This window comes from Erpetoichthys calabaricus, chromosome 13 (genome assembly GCF_900747795.2).
Source record: "Erpetoichthys calabaricus chromosome 13, fErpCal1.3, whole genome shotgun sequence".
Taxonomy (NCBI): Eukaryota; Metazoa; Chordata; class Cladistia; order Polypteriformes; family Polypteridae; genus Erpetoichthys; species Erpetoichthys calabaricus.
The window spans coordinates 5,100,224-5,122,943 of NC_041406.2; the positions used below are offsets into that span (position 1 = coordinate 5,100,224).

The 22,720-nt window shown below is 42.7% G+C and overlaps 1 protein-coding gene across 1 annotated transcript in view; it reads right to left on the reverse strand.

Moving 5' to 3' along the window:
* LOC114663947 (copine-4) overlaps positions 1–22,720 on the reverse strand; it is a 391,714-nt gene that overhangs the window by 36,499 nt on the left and 332,495 nt on the right. Inside the window, exons 10-12 of the mRNA XM_028817904.2 lie at positions 19,106–19,239; positions 6,403–6,457; positions 3,646–3,697 (exon numbers count right to left, since the gene is read on the reverse strand). Of these exons, the coding sequence (XP_028673737.1) occupies positions 3,646–3,697; positions 6,403–6,457; positions 19,106–19,239 (241 nt within the window). The remainder of the gene's footprint in view (positions 1–3,645; positions 3,698–6,402; positions 6,458–19,105; positions 19,240–22,720) is intronic.

Sequence of the window (22,720 nt, forward strand, 5' to 3'; positions counted from 1 at the left end):
GCTGGACTCCACCAGGGCTGCCCTTTGTCACCGATTCTGTTCATAAATTTTATGGACAGAATTTCTAGGTGCAGCCACAGCTTTGAGGGGGTCCAGTTTGGTGGACTCAGGATTGGGTCACTGATTTTTGCAGATGATGTTGTCCTGTGTGCTTCATCAGGCCATGATCTTCAGCTCTCTCTGGATCGGTTCGCAGCTGAGTGTGAAGCGGCTGGGATGGGAATCAGCACCTCCAAATCCGAGACCATGGTCCTCAGCCGGAAAAGGGTAGAGTGCCCTCTCAGGGTTGGGAGCGAGATCCTGCCTCAAGTGGAGGAGTTCAAGTATCTCGGGGTCTTTTTCATGAGTGAGGGAAGAATGGAGCGTGAGATAGACAGGCGGATCGGTGCGGCATCCGCAGTAATGCGGGCTCTGCATTGGTCTGTCGTGGTGAAAAAAGAGCTGAGCCGCAAGGCGAAGCTCTCAATTTACCAGTCGATCTATGTTCCTACCCTCACCTATGGTCATGAGCTATGGGTAGTGACCGAAAGAACGAGATCGCGAATACAAGCGGCTGAAATGAGTTTCCTCCGCAAGGTGTCTGTGCTCTCCCTTAAAGATAGGGTGAGAAGCTCAGAGTAGAGCTGCTGCTCCTCCGCATCGAGACGAGTCAGATGAGGTGGCTCGGGCATCTGATCAGGATGCCTCCTGGACGCCTCCCTGGTGAGGTGTTCCGGGCACATCTAACCGGGAGGAGGCCCCGGGGAAGACCCAGGACATGTTGGAGGGACTATGTCTCTGGACTGGCCTGGGAACGCCTTGGGATTCTCCCGGAAGAGCTAGAAGAAGTGGCCGGGGAGAGGGAAGTCTGGGCATCTCTGCTCAAGCTGCTGCCCCCGCGACCCGACCTCGGATAAGCAGAAGAGGATGGATAGATGGATATCTATCTATCATGTAGTGCTCTATCTATCTATCTATCTATCTATCTATCTATCTATCTATCTATCTATCTATCTATCTATCTATCTATCTATCTATCTATCTATCTATCTATCTATCTATCTATCTATCTATCTATCTATCTAATAAAACACAGTGTAATTGATTGCCTAGGTTTTGATGTGACACCACTAAATCCTCACTGGTGCAGTCCACTGGTTTTAGAATTCCCATCACTGGGATGTTTCAGGGGCGGCACGGTGGCGCAGTGGTAGCGCTGCTGCCTCACAGTTAGGAGACCCGGGTTTGCTTCCCAGGTCCTCCCTGCGTGGAGTTTGCATCTTCTCTCCGTGTCTGCGTGGGTTTCCTCCCACAGTCCAAAGACATGCAGGTTAGTTGCATTGGCGATCCTAAATTGTCCCTAGTGTGTGTGCTTGGTGTGTGGGTGTGTGTGCCCTGCAGTGGACTGGCACCCTACCCGGGGTTTGTTTCCTGCCTTGCACCCTGTGCTGGCTGGGATTGGCTCCAGCAGACCCCCATGACCCTGTGGTTAGGATACAGCGGGTTGGATAATGGATGGATGGATGGGATGTTTCAGTTTTTTTTATCTGAAGGGCCAACTTGTGGCGAGTCAGTAGGGTGAGCAGACCCTCACAATGAAGACTCAAGAACACTCTAAGTATCTCTGTATAAAGCACAAGTTAGGGGATCTAGCTAAGTAATGATATACATTATTTAAGTGAGTATAACTAGGGGGCTTACCCTCTGCTTGCTTCACTCAACAATCTTCCCCGGCCTGCACTACACACCAGCCACTTCACGCCTCTGCCGCTCGTGTTGTGAAGAGGGGGTCTGAACGCACCCCAAGGAGATGTGGTCGCTCCTCCGAAACCCCCTCTTAAACGGTGATACAATGGGAAACAAATACCTCCTCTTTGCTCGATCAGCTGCTGGCTTGCTGCTGTGCTGTGCCATGTGATCTGCATCTCACACAACGCTTGAAATGTTTAAAAGCCTGTACAGCAGCTGTCCTACTCGTTGTCTTTTATTTCCATCCCCAGGCATGGTTAAATCTGTTGACACAAAGTCTTCTCTCGTGGGATGTGAGTTCTTGATATTTTAGTTTATAATTTAAAAACGGACTAAGAATCTGAAAATCTAACAACATTACATCAAAGTTCGATAAACTCTGAAAAGAATGATACCAAACATATATATGTAGGTTTTAAAATAAGCCCGATTTAAAGCGTGACAAAAAACGTGACATAAAATCATTGCATTTTTAGGCTTAGGATTTTATATTTATAGAGTAGATACTGCATATCATCTGAAAAATGATATCAAGAAGATAGCACCTGGAAATCTAAATCGACTTAGAAGTGAGTTGCCATTGTCTGTAAATACGCGCTCTCTTGTTTTGAATTGAATTCCTTTATTGTTATTGTATGGTACAATGAGATTTTATATGCAAATCCTCCATAAACTTATTTTCCTATAAAATGGTATAATACTGTAACAACAACAATGACAACAATAATAATAATAATAATAATAATAATACAATAAAAAAACAATGAAAAAGATACAATATGAAAGCATAAGTGGCTCAGGTTGTGCGATATTATAATAATAATTCTTTGCATTTATATAGCGCTTTTCTCACTACTCAAAGCGCTGAGCAATTGCAGGTTAAGGGCCTCGCTGAAGGGCCCAACAGAGCAGAGTCCCTTTTGTCATTTTACGGGATTTGAACCGGCAACCTTCTGATTGCCAGTGCAGATCCCTAGCCTCAGAGCCACCACTCCGCCCAGTGCTTATTATAACTTTTCTTCAAGTTTCCAGTGAGGCGATTGTAATTCTAAATACAAACAGTTCTACCGGAGTACTTGATGGACTGATTGAGTGCGTTTAGAACTCTTGGGATGAAACTGTTTCTGAACCGCAAGGTCCCTACAGGAAAAGCATGCATGTTTGCTGCATGGGAGTGGTTCAAGTAGACTGTGCACATAGCTGAAACAACGTGTGCTCGATGCTGTACCCCAATAATTCTCCCCACTCTTGACGCAATCTGCCGTAGAGCTTTCCGATCAGCTGCTGTAGAGCTGTGATTCCACACTCAGATCCAGTGAGTTAAAATACTCCGAGTGGTGCAGTGAGAGTAACAACGTTAAGGCAGCTATAATATTTGGAATAGTTTGGCCATTCCCTGCATCATGATATCATTACGGGTTGATTACAATCAGATTCCTTAAACTAAAAAATGATATGCAGTTCATTTTCAGTATATTTGATAAAACCGTGTCAGGGATGTGAATCTAAAAAAATAAAGGGAAGCCACCCAGGAACAGTAGCACTGCTTTGACGGTGGGTGCCACCAGTTTGCAAAACCGAGCCGAAAACATGCATACGCCAGGGATTGAGCTAGCGTGACAATGTGCGTGGCTTTACGCCAAGTTTAGGTTTTATACATCGCGATGTGAGCGTGGAAACGAGAGTATGCAACATTTTGGCTATATTTTCATTTTGGCCATATAAGAAATCTACTGGGTTGGGGGGCGGGGGGACTGGTCTGTACTCATCCACCTCCGTTTGGCTTACAAAGCAGATACCCCATGATTTCCAACTCTTCTTTTTTCAACTGCACAGCACTGATGACTGTCCACCTTGTGAGGGCCTACACGCTACTTTGATGATTTATTCCAAACAATAAAAAAATGTAAAATGTACCTGCACACTCTGGGTTATCTTCATTAAAGTTGATGGCAAAATCATGGGAGACCTACAAGAGAAGATTCACACCATCATAAACTCATGCAATTAAAACTAAACTTTCCTTTTTCTCCTGTGAAATATTATTAGAGAATTGTAAAACCTTTCTTAAAATATGCATTTTATCAGATAGTAGTGATCTGCAGTTGAGCTTCAGTTTTTATCGCACTACTCAGCAGTGAAGACCACCACCATAAGGTGCCTTGGAGTGCACTACAGAACAAGGCTGGGAAATTCTGGTCCAGGAGGGCCACACATGCTACACAGTTATGCCCCCAAAAACTGCTTCATTAAAAATGTTTAATTAACTGTGAATTGAGAACGTGTTTAGACTCCTTTACAGTACATTCTGCACACTTTATTGCATTGAAGATTTACTGTTTAATTGTCTCATTGAGACAGTTGAACTCTAAGTAGACCTCATTGTTAACGTTTAAAGTGTACTATCTGTTGGAAAGTATTTTGTAATGCTTGCAGTAATAAAATGCATTGCATTTTTCATTCAAACAGATGGCGCATCCCAAGTATGTGTCATAATAAAACAAATTGAATATTTTTATTCCAACAGATGGTGCATCCTAAGCATGTGTCGTAATAAAATGCATTGCATTTTTCATTTCAACAGATGGCGCATCACAAACGTGTGTCATGACAAAATGCATTGCATATTTTTATTCCAACAGATGGTGCATGACAAGCATGTGTCATGACAAAATGTATTGAATTTTTATTCCAACAGATGGTGCATCCTAAGCATGTGTCATAATAAAATGCATTGCATTTTTCATTTCAACAGATGGTGCATCACAAACATGTGTCATGACAAAATGCATTGTATTTTTTATTCCAACACATGGTGCATCCCAAGCATGTGTCGTAATAAAATTCATTGCATTTTTTATACCAACAAGGTGGTGCATGGCAAGCATGTGTCGTGACAAAATGCATTGCAGTTTTTATTCCAACAGATGGTGCATCTTAAGGACGTGTCGTAATAAAATACATTGCATTTTTCATTCCAACACATTGGTGCATCACAAGCATGTGTCATAATTAAATGCATTGCAATTTTCATTCTAATGATGCATCACAAGCATGTGCTGTAATAAAATGCATTGCATTTTTCATTTCAACAGATGGTGCATCACAGACATTAGCACTGCATTTATGAATCCCATACCAAATGGCATATAAGAGAGGCAGAGTAAACGGATGGAAACACATTTTTCTTGTCTGAGATGTACAGAGTGAAAAGAAATGGAGACAGGAGTTGTTTCTTGTGGTACTCCAGTGTTTCTCTCATAGTCTTTGAATCTCACAAACTGTGGTCTGCCCGACAGATAGTCCAACATCCAGGCACACATCCAAATGCAGATCTCTGTGCTGACTCCCTTAGCAGGGATGGCTGGATGGTACTGAAGGCACTGGAGAACTCAAACAACATCACCACGAAAGAGCTGCCAGCTTTGTCCAGCTGAGAACAAGTGTTGTGGAGCAGAGAGGTCATTGCATCCACCACTCCAATCTTTGTCCAATAGGCAAACTGCAGTCAGTCCAGGTGGTCTACCACTAGAGGACTTTTATAGTCCAGGACCAAAAGTCTTCATGATGTGAGATGTAAGTGCCACTGGTCTGTAGTCATTAGGTAAAAGAGGCACCTGCCTTCTTTGGAACAGGAACAAAGCAGGGTGTTTTCCAAAGCAGTGACACTTTCTGGAGCCTTAGTGACAGACTGAACAGGTGACAGAGGACATCACAAAGTTGGCCAGCACAGGTCTTAAAAACTCCATCTGGTCATTTCCTGTGTGAGTAGTTTCCTCTGTTGTCTCCTTAGTTGGTCTTCAGTTATGGACAGTCCACACTGGTGGTCACAGGTGGGCTTGTCACTGGCCAGTCCAGTTGATGGAGTAGGGATGGTGTGGGGGGACTGGTCATTGGAAGAAGGTGGCAGTGGGAGGGAAAATCAATTAAATAATTGGTTCAGGGTGTTCGCTTTGTCCACATGCCCTTATAGCACCTGTGCCCAGTCATGATGCCCACTTCACTCCACTCCAGACATTCTTCATGTTATTCTGAGGGAGTTCAATGATGGATCGCCATAATTTTTAAATTTAACCCTTACATGCAGGAGTTTTAAATCCCCCTTCTCATACAGTAGACACCCCAGATTTTCAATCAATGTGGAATAAAATCAAATCTGGGGTTCATCTGGGATTAGGGGCCCTGAAATTTAAACTTCATTTGTTTCACAGCAGATCCGCCTCTGGGTGGCGCTCAAATGAAAACAAAGATGGCATTAAAACAATGAGAACTTCAGCAGGTCCTCTCAATTATAAAACTTATTATTAATAAAAGAAATCCTAAATGGATGTCATTATCAGATATATCCATGGCAGGAATCACCACAAAAAATAATAAAACGTAACGAATTCTAACAAAAGTAAAAAAAAAAAGAGCATTGGGATTCATCCTTCGGAAAACAGCGAGTAAAGTAGACGTGTTACAGTTAATCGAGGACGAGTGCCTTTCTTTGAGGAATTTCCCCAAACTGCGGTGATGACTGTTGTCAGATGTTACAGTTGTGCTTCACAAATACGCATTTCATCAAAGACAAGTCGCATCGTCAGGATTCCTGTGCCGCAGAGTCTGTCAAATTTCTTGAAATTCAAAATTTTTTAAAGATTGTTAGAAAGAAAAATATCATTTAACACTTACTTTAAAATCCGGTGGTATTCTTGCCCCAAAACCAAATGCTGGAAACATTTTGTCACTAGAAGAAAAAAAAAAAAAAGGAATACATTTTTAGTGTAAAAAAAGTCAAACCTATTCTACTACTAATCAAAAGAAAAAGAGTAAGTCAGGGTACGAGACTTTTGAAAAATATTAAAAGTCTTTCTAACCTTCTTATAATTATACACACAGGCATTGACAAATACATAAAGAGCCGAAGCACCGCAGCTAAAACCAAAGACGAGAGCAAATGTCACACAAGGGAAGACAACCTGCCAAGCAACGGCCGGCCTCCCCCTCGGAGCTCAAAAATGTACCAGTGGCACAGGACCCAGTGTTCTGAGTGTCACTCCCGTGCCTGGTCGTTGTCTGTGTGAGGTCTGCATGTTCTTCCTGGGGGGTTTATACCAAGTACCCCAGTTTTATCCCCACGAGTCCAGTCACTACCAACTCTACACCATATTGCATGTTGGCTGAATTGGTGCGAATTCCACTGTACTCCATCCACGTGACAATACGGACGCTACTGGCATCACTGTGTGTGAGTACGGATGTGTGTGGACCTCCGGGTGGGCTGGCGTCCTGTCAGGAGCTGCTTACCCACTTTGCAGTGCTGCTGTAACTCACAATGACCTTTGGTGACCGAAAATCAGGCTGCGTGCAATGAAGAATTGGAGGACTCAAACTAAAACATTCTGAAATTATGAAACAGACGTCGTGTAGCAGAAAATGTCTGGTGGGGCGCTGCGTGCCGTTAAACATACAGGAAAGTTTGTTAGGGGGCTCAGATTAACAAGAAAGCCACATGAGACTGAGACATGAGACAACTGAAGAGAAATCAGCAACTGCTGCTCACAAAATTGAGAGCCCTGCACTGTGATAAGGAAAATACTGACAGAGGATATGATATCATAATAATAATATTATTAATAATAATAATAATAATAATAATACACTGTATCTGCAAAGGACTGGTACACCATAAAGGTGGCTTAATACTGCAACCTTCAACTGAGTTAAAATGATATAAATTATATTATATTATATTAATTATATTATATTATATTATATTATATATTATATTGCACTTTGTCCAATATTATATTATGCTACCATATTATGCTGCTATATAATGCTAGCATGATAGTCTCTTCTCTGTGACTGTGAACTAGAAATAAACAGGTTGAGAATGTAATTCTATTATGTTATAACAAATTACATTATATAACACAAATCAAGGCTCCAGGGAGTTACAAATATTTGGATGTTGGTTAGTACATGCTAGTATAAATATCACTATACTCTTTACATATAATAATAATGAACGTGTAAATGTGTTATATTATATTATATTATATTATCCATCCATCCATTATCCAACCCGCTATATCCTAACTACAGGGTCACCGGGGTCTGCTGGAGCCAATCCCAGCCAACACAGGGCACAAGGCAGGAAACAAACCCTGGGCAGGGCACCAGCACACCGCAGGGCACACACACACACTGGGGACAATTTATGATCTCCAATCCACCTAACCTGCATGTCTTTGGACTGTGGGAGGAAACCCACGCAGACACGGGGAGAACATGCAAACTCCACGCAGGGAGGACCCGGGAAGTGAACCCAGGTCTACTTACTGCAAGGCAGCAGCGCTACCCACTGCGCCACCGTGCTGCCCTATTATATTATATTATTTTGTATTACTCCCTGTCAGAGTAGGGTCCTGTCTGGCAGGTAATGCTGCCAGGGTAGCCTCTGATCCCCTCTGACTGTGAAATGAATTATATTATATTCTATTATATTACATTATATTATATTGGTGGAACGGTGACTCAGTGGGTAGCGCTGCTGCCTCGCAGTTGGGAGACCTGGGGACCTGGGTTCGCTTCCCGGGTCCTCCCTGCGTGGAGTTTGCATGTTCTCCCCATGTCTGCGTGGGTTTCCTCCCACAGTCCAAAGACATGCAGGTTAGGTGGATTGGCAATCCTAAATTGTCCCTAGTGTGTGTGTTTGGTGTGTTGGTGTGTTTGTGTGTGTCCTGCGGTGGGTTGGCACCCTGCCTGGGAGTGGTTCCTGCCTTGCGCCCTGTGTTGGCTGGGATTGGCTCCAGCAGACCCCCCCGTGACCCTGTGTTTGGATTCAGCGGGTTGGAAGATGGATATATTATATTATATTATATTATATTATATTATATTATATTATATTATATTATATTATATTATATTATATTATATTATGATTTTCTTCTGATATCCCCTAAGACGCAAAAGTTTAATGATTTGTCAGCTCCAAATTGTCTCTATCATTAATGTGGTTGTCTGGCTGTTTCCTTTGGTGACCCCTGCGATGTCCGAGTGTCCCACCAGGTGTCATTCCTGCTGACGGTGGCAGGGTCATCTTTGGCTCCTGGTAACATTAAGGTGGATTAAGCATGTTTGAGAAAGCACATTTGATGGCGTTCTGTTCTGTTCTGTTCTGTTCCGCAGCACGGTGGCACAGTGGGTAGTGCTGCTGCCTCGCAGTTGGGAGACCTGGGGACCCGGGTTCGCTTCCCGGGTCCTCCCTGCGTGGAGTTTGCATGTTCTCCCGTGTCTGCGTGGGTTTTCTCCGGGCGCTCCGGTTTCCTCCCACAGTCCAAAGACATGCCGGTTAGGTGGATTGGCGATTCTAAATTGGCCCTAGTGTGTGCTTGGTGTGTGGGTGTGTTTGTGTGTGTCCTGCGGTGGGTTGGCACCCTGCCCAGGATTGGTTCCCTGCCTTGTGCCCTGTGTTGGCTGGGATTGGCTCCAGCAGACCCCCGTGACTCTGTGTTCGGATTCAGCGGGTTGGAAAATGGATGGATGGATGTTCTGTTCCTGCATGTTATACTACTGGGGGCTCAGCGATTAGCCCCTCGGTGCCACTTCTTGCAGGTCGATGCCGAGAAGCACTTGAAGGCGACTCCTGAGCCTCCCTCATTCACTTTGTACCCAGGGTTTGCCCCGATCAGATTGTCACCACTTCCACTTATTAAATCTCACTCTGCCTTTACAAATAAGAATTCAGCATTGGAGATGTGATTACAAAAACATCATTTAATTATGGTTTTGAAATGAACTTCATTTACATTTCTATCTGATCCACTTCCTTACAAACTGCAGCCTCTTAGGAATCTCGTGATACGTCTGACATGCGCCACTGGAGAAGCCGCCAGCAGTTGTATTGTTCAGATGACAAGGAGTCTCTATGAGTGACAGATGCACCATATTACTGATGTCACTGCATCAAAATAATTAAATGGCTGTCGTACCAGAGAATGGATTATTCCAACAAAGCATGCCTACTCCCATAATTTAATAATGAAACAAGTAACAGATCTGATCGTAACTGTGTGTATTCCAGATCTGTTACCAGTATGAAAAAAAAAATGTTTTGTTAAACAACACCAGGCTGACGTGTCTCGAGAAAGCTGCGTCAGTCGGAAACCTCAACTGAAATCAATTGGCTCACTGAATTGAACAGAATCACAAGATTCAGCCGTGCTAACACAAGCTCAAAGGTTTCTCTAATAACCAATCAGCCTGCTAAACATGAATAACTAGGGATGAGCTCAGGGGATTGACCACTAGGACGCTGAAGGAATGGCTGCCGAAACTGGGGCTTTGCAGTCCTATGTGAATAATAAATTAAAAATCACTCACTGCTGCAAGCTGCAATGGCTGTTAAATACACCATTAATGCCTTGGCTGTATTTTTACATCAATTTAATGGTACCTGGGCGGCATGGTGGCGCAGTGGGTAGCGCTGCTGCCTCGCAGTTGGGAGACCTGGGTTCGATTCCCGGGTCCTCCCTGCGTGGAGTTTGCATGTTCTCCCCGTGTCTGCGTGGGTTTCCTCCCACAGTCCAAAGACATGCAGGTTAGGTGGATTGGCGATTCTAAATTGGCCCTAGTGTGTGCTTGGTGTGTGGGTGTGTTTGTGTGTGTCCTGCGGTGGGTTGGCACCCTGCCCGGGATTGGTTCCTGCCTTGTGCCCTGTGATGGCTGGGATTGGCTCCAGCAGATCCCCATGACCCTGTGTTCGGATTCAGCGGGTTGGAAAATGGATGGATGGATGGATGATATGTTATGACATAGACAATAATCCAACAACAGCAGCAGCAATAATAATAATAATAATTATCAAAAACTGGCATAACACAGGAGTCATAGACGTGGCAAAATAAAATTAAATGACCAATACGGCAACAGTAGTGCCACCCTCGGCCTTGACTGCTTCACTTAATTGCTAATTTAACTCTTTGAGGGCTGAAATTTTTTCCAAAAGACTCATTTTTGTGAAAAGCACACAAAGCGATGGTTTCATGCATAAGTCAACATAAAACATCTGTTGTTATGTGCTGTGGCTGCTGTTGGCACATGTTCAGCATCTCTGGTGACAGTGGCTACGTGGGGGCACCTTGATGATCAGCAGGAATGCACAGTGGGCCAGCTGCCTGACTGTCTTCGCACAACGGGTGGGTGGCATTGGCACTTGCAGTGTGACGCAGGATGGTTTGTACCTCTTGTCATCGTAAGTGGCGGTCCTCCCAGGTACACGTTGCTGTAGGCGCATCAGCAGCACAAAAGTGTTCAGCACCAGCTGGGGTCCAATCAGATGACGCCAGTACCTAAGTTTCGTTTTTGATATCCATCTCCAGATCACTTGCGTCAAACTCGGAGTCCGACGAGTCAGAGTCCTATTCAACGAAATTATGGAAAACGTCCATGGAGTATTTTTCTTTGCACATTTCCTTCAGTCTCACGCCAGATGTCGGTGCCATTTTAGAGGTTGTTTGCTCTTCGCTACTTACACACGCGTAGTGAATCGAGGTTAGATCTTCTAGCAAAGAGAGTCAAACTAAAACCTAAGGGTGAGTATTGTCGCAGTTTACAGCTGATTACCGTCCTCTACTCCTGAATTTTGACAAAAGTCGACATCAGCCCTAAAAGAGTTCATTCAAAGTATAAGCATCTCTCAAACAAGCTGACATTACAACTTGTGCTAAAAACGCCTCAAAAATCATCCTTTGTTATTCACCGCTGTCTTTGACTTCATAGATGTCATTCTTCACATTCGCTCCCACCACACCAGAAAAATTCTACTTCATCGATGTTTCAGCAGAAGACTCTCCGATATCGACGTCAGGGACTCCTTCGGTTGGGGGGGGGGGGGGGTTTATAGGGTGGGGCATAAAGACCTCCCACATATCAAAAGAGAACTGTGTGGACTGTAGTGGGGGTAGAGAGGTGGGGTAGGTGGTCTCATTCGGTAGGTCAGGCTCTGGATGAGAACAGGCCATTCAGCCCAACAAAGCTCGCCAGTCCTGTCCACTTATTTCTTCCAAAAAAACATCAAGTCGAGTTTTGAAATTCCCCAACATCTTCCTGTCTACCACTCTACTTGGTCGCTTATTCCAAGTGTCCATCGTTCTTTGTGTAAAATAAAACTTTGTAATGTTTGTGTGAAATTTATCCTTAACAAGTTTCCAACTGTCTCCCCGTGTTCTTGATGAACTCATTTTAAAATAACCGTCTCAATCCACTGGACTAATTCCCTTCATAATTTTAAACACTTCAATCATGTCACCTCTTCATCTTCTTTTGCTTAAACTGAAAAGGCTCAGCTCTTTTAATCTTTTCTCATAACTCATCCCCTGCAGCCCTGAAATCAGCCGAGTCGCTCATCTCTGGACCTTCTCCAGTGCTGTTATGTCTTTATGGAGACCAAAACTGCACCCAGGACTCCAGATGAGGTCTCACCAGTGTGTTATAAAGGTTGAGCAGAACCTCCTGTGACTTGTACTCCACACATCAAGGCGCTATATAACCTGACATTCTGTTAGCCTTCTTAATGGCTTCTGAACACTGTCTGGCAATCGATACCTTAGAGTCCACTACGACTCCTTAATCTTTCTAATAAGGTGGACTCTCAATTTTCTGACCGCCCATTGTGTATTCAAACCTCACATTTTTACTTCCTATGTGTAATTCTTTACATTTACTGACATTAAATTTCATCATCCACAGATCACCCCAAGCCTGTCTGCTATCCAAGTCCTTCTGTGATGATATAACGGATTCCAAATTATCAGCTAATCCACCTATCTTGGTATCATCTGCAAATTTAACCAGCTTGTTACTTATTTTCCTAAATTCTAAATTCTAAATCATTTATATATATTAAAAATATACACTGACCCCTGCTGGTCACCACTCTTAACATCAGCCAATTCTGATGAGGTTCCTCACACCATCACCCTCTGCTTCCTGTGTCTGAGCCAATTCTGCACCCATCTACACACCACACCCAGAACTCCCACTTCTTTAAATTTGATGCCCACCCTCTCATGTTTGCCATTTTCCAGTCCTTCGGAATCTCTCCAGTGCACAGTGACTTCCTAAAAATATGTGTCAAGGGTTTATATGTCTCTCCTTATCAAATGCTTTCTGAAAATCCAGATTAATAATCTCATCTGCTCCACTCTGGTCGTATCCTTTTGTTGCCTCCTCATAGAATTCCAGCATGTTAGTAAAACATGACCTCCCTCTTCTAAGCCCATGCTGACTGTTCCTAATAACTCCTGTCCTTGCCAGGTGTTGCTCAATCTTATCCTTAATAATTCCTTCCATTAATTTTCCTCTGATGCACGTTAAGCTTACTGGCCTACAGTTGCTTGGATCTGCCCGGTCACCCTTTTTATATAATGGGATGATATTTGCCATTTTCCAGTCCTTCTGAATCTCTCCAGTGCGCAGTGACTTCCTAAAAATATGTGTCAAGGGTTTATATCTGAACTCGCTAACCTCTTTAAGAACTTGAGGGTAAATATTATTTGGTCCTGGTGATTTGTTTGATTTCATCTTATTTAATCTGAGCAGTACTTCTCCCTCTACAATTTCCAAATCCCTCAGTACCTCCTTAGTAGTCCCTGTTACTGCTCTGAGGTTATCCACTTGCTCACTCGTGAACACCTCAGAAAAATGTAAGTTTAGGGCATCCAATATTTCACTGTCTGTATCTTTTAATTCCCCTTTACTATTTCTGATGCACTTCAACTCCTCCTTGTCTGTTCTTTTACTACTAAAACACTGAAAGAATCTCTTAGGGTCGTCTTTCGCCTTATCTGCTGTATTCCTCTCCAACTGTCTTTTAGCCTCCCTGATATCCTTCTTAATGGTTGCCCTCATGTTCTCATATGCTCTACGATTCACTTTGCAGTCATTAGTCTTATATGCCTTATAAAGCAGTTTTTTCCTTTGCAACTTCTTTTTTAAATCTTTATTAATCCACTGTGGTTTTTTTAGTTTCCTATTAATTCCAAATTTAGGTCTGTATCTGTCCTGCATTACATGTCAAACATTTTTAAACCTGTTCCACTGCTCCTCGACTGTCTTCACACTTAAAAGCTTTTCCCAGTGTATCCTACTTAGACTTTGTCGCTTCTGCTCAATATTAGCCGTACCAAAGTTCAACTTAAAGATTTTAGTCTTTGCATCTGCACTCTTACAAAATACTGAGAATTGTATTACATTATGGTCACATGACCCTAGTGGTCCAATCACCTCTACCCCCTCAATTCTATCCTGATTATTATAAAATATTAAATCCAGATAAGCTTCACCCCATGTTGGTACTTTAACATGCTGTGTTAGAAAACAGTCACTGATTACGTCTAAAAACTCCTGCTCTTGTGCTCCTCCATCTGCAAGGGTATCCCACTTAATATTTGGATAATTAAAGTCCCCCATGACTATAATATCTCCCTGTAAATTTGCCTTTTGATATTACTAAAAAGATGTGTGTTGAAATGACTGTCTGCATTGGGTGGTCTATAACACACTCCTAAAATAAGACCTCTTTCCCTAATATTTTTCAGGCGAAGCCAGATGTCCTCACTAAGATGGGGATCATCATCCAACTGAAAATTTTATTTCACAATTGGAGGTCTGAAAATTGAAACCTTAGGTGAAGGACTTAAGGAGTCATAGTGGACTATCAAGTGGCAGACAGTGTTCAGAAGCCATGAAGAAGGCTAATTCACAATTGGAGGTCTGAAAATTGAGAGTACACCTCATGAGAAGGATTTAGGAGTCGTAGTGGACTTGACACTATTGTGTTCAGAAGCCATTAAGAAGGCTAACAGACTGTCAGGTTATATAGCGCCTTGGTGTGTGGAGTACAAGTCACAGGAGGTTCTGCTCAAGCTTTATAACACACTGGTGAGGTCTCATCTGGAGTCCTGGGTGCATTTTTGGGCCCACCAGACATAACAGCACAAGAGAAAGTCCAGAGAAGAGCAACTAGGCTGATTCACGGCTACAGGGGATGAGTTATGAGGAAAGATAAAAAGAGCTAAGCATAACACTTTCATTAGGTTTAGGTCTTGTTAGGTTTTAATTCACAATTGGAGGTCTGAAAATTGAGAGTACACCTCATGAGAAGGATTTAGGCGTCATAGTGGACTTGATACTACTGTGTTCAGAAGCCATTAAGAAATCTAACAGACTGTCATGTTATATAGCACCTTGGTGTGTGGAGCACAAGTCACAGGAGGTTCTGCCCAAGCTTTATAACACACTGGTGAGGTCTCATCTGGAGTCCTGGGTGCAGTTTTGGTCTCCATAAAGACACAGCAGCACTAGAGAAGGTCCAGAGAAGAGCAACCAGACTGATTCAGGGCTACAGGAGGTGAGTGGTGAGGAACGATTAAAAGAGCTGAGCCTTAAGGAGATGAAGAGGAGACCTGAGTGAAGTGTTTAAAATTATGAAGGGAATTAGTCCAGTGGATCAAGATGGTGACATTAAAATGAGTTAATCAAGAACACGGGAACACAGCGGGAAATTTCACACAAACATTAGCAAATAGAGAACCTGAGACACATTGGAATAAGTGTGGCGCAGTTGTGTGGTAGACAGTAAGACTTTAGGGACTTTCAAAACTTGACTTGATGTTTTTTAGAAGAATTAAGTGGACAGGACTAGTGAGCTTTGTTGGGCTGAATGGCCTGTTCTCATCCAGACTGTTCTAATGTTCTAAAAAAGCTGCCATCTGCAATCCATCCACCTTATGGGCGCCCTGGCCATCCCTTACAGCATGTATGCTGTGATTGTGAAGAAATAACTTCGACTTGAAAATACCAAACTTGTTCTTTAAAGCAAAGAGGAAGCCCCTGAACATGATCTGGAGTGCCACAGCAAAGGATCTGAATACTTCTAGGAATGAGAGCTTTCAGTTTTTGATTTTTATTAAATGTGCAAACCTTTCTGGAGACATGTCATCATTTTGTCATTGTGGGATATTAAGTGTCGATTGATGGACAAAATTGGCCCAAAGTTATCCTTTTAAAATTAAATCTACACCACAGAGAAGTGTTCAGAAAGTGAAGGGCCAATTGTGGCCTGCAGGGGGCATTGCAGCACCCTAAACCCCCAGACACAACACAGTCCTGGGTTCAAATAAAAGGCATTTATGTCAGATAATACTCCACGGGGTTTCAGTTGCCTTCCTTTTAACCTGCACAACAAGCAATATGTTTCATCTTCCACAACTCTGACGCCTTTAATGCCGGACCCAAGGTGGAAGTACTCCCAGGTTAGATGAAAGCCCCTGAAAGTAGGGACAGAGCTGCTCAGCAGCACCCCCTGTTGGTGCTCAGCAGGACTGCCCCACTGAGCCATAATTCCCAACAAGCCTTGCAGGTACAGAAATGGGCATACTGGGCACAGGTATGCTGCCATCCAATATGTCGGGGGACTCCAATCCATCCATTACACTGGCCTCCCCACCAGGTAAGGGTACGGGGGTTTATCCCAGCTACCATCTGTCACACTGTGTTCATACATGAGAAGTGACATATTCATATCAAGTCAACGAATCGTTCAGATTATACATCGTGCCATCAGATTCATGCAATGCTTGAGCTGAAATTCAGCTGAAGAGAACTGAAGGAATAAAATGAAGCAAATGAATTAAAAATAAATAAATAAATGAAAAAGTCTCAGGGCAAAAAGTCTGATATCTTCAAGCGCCAGTGACAATTAATTTTGTGTCACACACTTGGCCGGGATATTGGATTCAAGTTGACTAACAAAGCTGCAATTTAGTGATCGATCAGGAATGCTGCTTTATTAAGGTGATGCCAAAGTCAAAAGCTTTTGAATAGATTTCTGCATACAATGGATGTAAAATTAGAGGGCAAATTTTCTTTTCTTTGTTTAGACAGACTGGCTGTGCATCTTTTAGTGGTACCCTACCTTATATTATAAGAAAAGAGCCCTACGGGTAAACCTTTAAAACTCTGCAGTAGTTGTTATGTCTGTCCCTCTTCATTTTACACTACTGATAGAATTAACTCTTTTGGATTATATGGTGGCCTCAAATTAAAATAAATATTAGTTAAAATCGGGCAGCATGGTGGCGCAGTGGTAGCGCTGCTGCCTCGCTGTAAGGAGACCTAGGTTCGCTTCCCGGGTCCTCCCTGCGCGGAGTTTGCATGTTCTCCCCGTGTCTGCGTGGGTTTCCTCCCACAAGTCCAAAGACATGCAGGTTAGGTGGATTGGCGATTCTAAATTGTCCTTAGTGTGTGCTTGGTGTGTGGGTGCCCTGCAGTGGGCTGGCGCCCTGCCCAGGATTTGTTCCTGCCTTGTGCCCTGTGCTGGCTGGGATTGGCTCCAGCACACCCCTTTGACCCTGTGTTAGGATATAGCGGGTTGGATAATGACTGTCTGACTGATTATTTCAAATCCAACTTAATAATGTGTCTATGTATCTGCATGTACATTTGGTTGCTTGGTCTCTGTCATTCCAACATGATGCGCTTCAAAACCATTTGTAGTAATCCAATGCATTGCATTTGTAATTTCAACAGATGGTGCTTCATAAACATTTATAGTAATAAAACACATTGCACTTGTCATTCCAACAGATGACGCATCACAAACATTTATAGTAATAAAACACATTGCACTTGTCATTCCAACAGATAATGCATCACAAACATTTGTAGTTCAAAAATGCACTGCCTTTGTTATTCCAACAGATGATGCATCACAAACATTTGTAGTTCAAACATGTGCTGCCTTTGTTATTCCAACAGATGATGCTTCATAAACATTTGTAATAATAAAATTCATTACATTTGTCATTACAACAGATGGCGCTTCATAAACATTTGTAATAATAAAATTCATTACATTTGTCATTACAACAGATGGCGCTTCAGAACCATTTGTAGTAATCCAATGCATTGCATTTGTAATTTCAACAGGTGACGCATCACAAAAAACTGTTGCAATAAAATGCATTGCATTTGTAATTTCAACAGGTGATGCATCACAAACATTTGTAGTAATAAAATGCATTGCATTTGTAATTTCAACAGGTGACGCATCACAAAAAACTGTTGCAATAAAATGCATTGCATTTGTAATTTCAACAGGTGATGCATCACAAACATTTGTAGTAATAAAATGCATTGCGTTTGTAATTTCAACAGATGGTGCATCATAAACATGTGTAGTGATAAAATGCACTGCCTTTCTTATTCCAACAATTGGTGCTTCATAAACATTTGTAATAATAACATTCACTGCCTCTGTCATTCCAACAGATGGCGCTTCAGAACCATTTGTAGTAATCAAATGAATTGCATTTGTCATTCCATTAGATAACACATCAGAAACATCTGCAGTAATAAAGTGCCTTACTAGGATTTTTGGGACATGCTAAAGATTTTGGAATTACAGAAGACACTGGGAAGCACTTTGTGATTAGGCCTCCAAACGTGCAGTGATAGTGGAGGTGTGGCGCTATCTGAGGGTAAAGTGCTGCAGCCATTTAAGCACAAGGTGTCCCACTAGCGGGACACCACCGCATTTCAAAGTTGTTTGTGCAGGTTGCCATAAACCCACAAGTCAATCAAAAGCAATAACGCATTTTTTGCATACACAAGAGTTTATGTCATCTATGATCAATATGCGATTTGTGCAGTTACACGCCGAGACGAGCAGTGAGGCACAGCTGAGTGAATCTGATTTTATTAAATATCCCACCTACGCTGAGGCACATACCGTGAAAGGCTCATTACCATTGGATAGCGGAGCTTCAGTTTATTCTAATGATGTATTGTTGTCTATGATTGGTCATTCACATTACATGTCACAGACACAGATAATAAATTGTGTCCACAACAGCTCATCCTTATACACAAAGCTCGAAGCAGATTCCAATGACAGTTTTGACTTTATTAGCACAATGCATCTGCTGCAGAACTCAATTTGAACCTACTGCTTTTAGTACACTTTGAGGGCACTCATGAATATTGATGAGTGGGGTGGAGCGGCAAAACGCATAGAAATATTGATGATTTGTTTGCAGCATGATGTTATTTCATCCACTAGATGGCAGCAGAATACTCTCCCGAGACTTAATCAAGCTTAACACGCTAAAGAGGGAGCGTTGCACATCACCTCAGGTCTGATTCGGGAAGAACCGTAATTACATTGACGTTCAAGCCTGAGTCACGCTTGGGGATGAGAGGAGGTTAAAGGCCTGATAGTAAGAAATTGCAAGGTAACACAGGGTTACTCAAACACAGGCAAACTCACACTATCAGGTAAATAATCAAACAGTAAGTATTATAATAATAAAATAAAATTCCGACTTGCCTGTCATAGTCCTGGCATATCTCACCAACGGCCACCAGTGCTTTCAGGTATTCATTAGGCTGGTACGGATGAATGTAGTGCAATGAGCAGCTGTTTCGAGGGTCACCGTTGGATGCTGTAAAATCGATAGCTACCTGAAGGAGAGCAAAACACGAAAGCCTTGAGCCTCTTCAAGAACCCACGTCCCATTAAATATCACAGCATGTCATCTCATTTTTTGTTTTCATACATCATGGTTGCAGAACATGCACTGACTACATGGCAAGTCAAATCAGATCTTTATTAGTCACATCCAATTATACACAAATCACTAAGATACTCCGTCTACACAGAATATACACGGTAACAGATAACCTAAAACACTAGCGCGGAAATCAAAACTCCGCTAAAACGTTGGGTTTATTGGGAGAAAAAAAACACAACGAACACAAAGTGTCGGATTACAAGACACACAGAGCTTCCCATCCCGAGAAGTCCCGCCCCCTTCAGGACCCTCACAACATGATACGGCCAATCAATGGCCAGAAGCGGCCAGTCACTCCTGAACCCGTAACTGAGTGTTGCTTTTGGCTGGCCAACAGTGAGTGACTGTGATTGAGGCCATTTGATTTCAGACAGACCAATTTGCCATTTTTCTGCACTTATTTAAAGGGGTTTTCACCAAATCTTTATTATGTCCTGTTTATTAGTCTTACTATTGGGTGGTACCCAGCCGGGAAGCCCGGAAGGACCGGAGGAGGGATTACATGTGCGTGTGTGTGTGTGCGTGTGTGTGTGTGTGATTGCCTTGCGATAGACTGACGTCCTGTCCAGGGTTTGTTCCTGACCTGTGCCCCATGCTAGATAGTATAAGGTCCGTCCCCATCCCACATGTGACACTGATGTGGATTAAGCGGGTTATAAAATGGCATGAAAGTGTCTTTCCTATCTGTTACTTAGTGCCTTTCCATGCGTATCTATCTAACAGCAGTGCTTTTATATAGCGCCTTGCTATTGCTAACCTCCAGGGTGTGATTACCTTTTTAATTTGCACTGCTGTCCGAGCCTGACGGGTTCCAGCTTTGTGACAATGGTGGCTTTGGGGACCACGGGAACTGAGCTTGGAAGCTCAACCCTATGGGTGGGGGGCCCCGATGCCTGAAGAGATGCCTGTTCTTCAGCACTTCCGCCACACTCAGAAGTGCTGGGGGGAAGACGACCAGGGACACCCGGAGTGCTTCCAGGTGCGCAGCCGGTACTTCCGCCACACTGGGGAGTGCCAGCGGGGAGATTATCGGGGGGCACCTGGAGCACATCCGGGTGATTATAAAAGGGTCCGGCTCCCTCCGTTCAGGGGCTTGGGTCGGGAGTGGAGAAGGACGGAGCTCGGGAGGAGAGGAAAGAAGGCGGCCTGAAGAGAGGCCTGAACTTTGGGGGAGTTTCGGGGTGGTGTGCACCTGTGTAAATATTAATTTGTATAATAAACGTGTTGTGGGTGATTATATGATGCCTGCCTGTCTGTGTCCGGCCAGTTACCACACTATATATACAGTACATACATTAAATTATATTATATCATATATATATATATATATATACAGTATATACCTAGAGGACATTGTCGAGCCCTCAGGCCACCCTCATGAAGTCTGTTTCTGATTGTTTGCTCAGAGACATTCACACCAGTGGCCTGCCTGCCTGCCTGCTGGAGGTCATTTTGTAGCCTCTGCCAGTACTCATCCTGCTCATCCGGTGGGTCCTGCTGATGGGTTAAGGACCTTCTACGAGGGGCCCTGTCCAGCTCTCCTGGGGGAACTGCCTGTCTGTCACCTGGAATCTCCTCCATGCCCTTGAGACTGTGCTGGGAGACACAGCAAACCTGGCAATGGGAGGCACGTATTGATGTGCCATCCTGGAGAAGTTGGACTACCTGTGCCAGCTCTAAAGGGTCCAGGTATGGCCTCATGCTAGCAGTAGTGACACTGACCGTAGCCAAATGCAAAACGAGTGACAAAACAGATGAGGAAGGAAAAATGTCCGTGGCCTCCCTCCACCGGTTAAACCATTCATTCCTGTTTTGGGGGGTCGTCTCATTGTCGCCCCTCTAGTGCACCAAAGCAGCTGAAACTGAAGAACAAGCCCCTCTGCTACTTCACTGAGCAGATCAACAGCCCACAAGTGTCACTGACTTGATGCTAGACTCGCATTCAAAAATCTTCCATTACTTTTTTGAGCAGTATATATACTGTATAATACACAAACATATACATGCTGATTCAATAAGCTTGTAAACTTTTCTGTAAACATGTTTTCCCTTTGTCATTATGGGTTATCAGTTGTAGACTGATGAGCAAAAATTGTAAATTTATGCATTTAAAATTAAATCTACAACACAATAAAAGGTGCAGAAAGTACAGGGATGTGAATACTTTTCTGGATCCACTGTATGCATACAGTTAATAAATAATAATAATACACTTTATTTATAGAGCGCCTTTCCTATGCTAAAGGTGCTTGCCTGTGTGGAAACAAACCTCATATAATTTCCTCGGAATTCACCCTTGACAAGTCTCCTGGGTGGACGAGTCGAGTCATAAGACACACTTTTGATTTTCAGACCTCCCGTTGTGTATTTAAACCTCACATTTTACTCCCTACATGTTATTCTGTGATGATACAATGGATTCCAGATTATCTGCTAATCCACCTATCTTGGTACCATCTGCAAACTTCACCAGCTTGTTATTTATATTCCTATCTAAATCATTTATTTAAATTTAAAATAGCAGCAGCTCCAGCACTTCCCCCTGCTGGTCACCTCCTAATATCACCCAGTTCAGATAACCATCACCCTCTGCTTCGTGTGTAATGGATTAAGCATCTGTGTGCCAGTCCGGTTGCTATGGTCTCTGTCATTCCAAAAGATGGCACATCTCAAACATTTTCAGTAATAAAATGCATTGCCTTTGTCATTCCAACAAATGACACATCACAACCATTTGTACTACTAAAATATATTGTATTTGTGATTCCAAAAAATGAAACATAACAAATATTTTTTAATAATAAAATACATTGCATTGGTCTTTACAGCAGATGGTGCATGACAAACATTAATACTGCTTTTATGAATCGCATACCAAATGGCATATAACAGGGACATATGTATTGCATTTGTTATTCCAACAGATGGTGTATCTCAAACATTTTTAGTAATAAGTTGCATTGCATTTGTAATTCCGAGAGATGACGGATAACAAACATTTTCAGTAATAAAATGCATTGCATTTTTAATTCCAACAGATGACGCATCACAAACATTTTAACAATAAAATGCATTGCATTTGTCGTTCTAACAGATGGTGCATCTCAAACATTTTCAGTAATAAATTGCATTGCATTTGTAATTCCAACAGATGACGCATCACAAACATTTTAGTAATAAAATGCATTGCATTTGTCGTTCTAACAGATGGTGTATCTCAAACATTTCCAGTAATAAAATGCATTGCATTTGTAATTCCAACAGATGATGCATCACAAACATTTTAGTAATAAAATACATTGCATTTGTCATTCTAACAGATGGTGTATCTCAAACATTTTCAGTAATAAAATGCATTGCATTTGTAATTC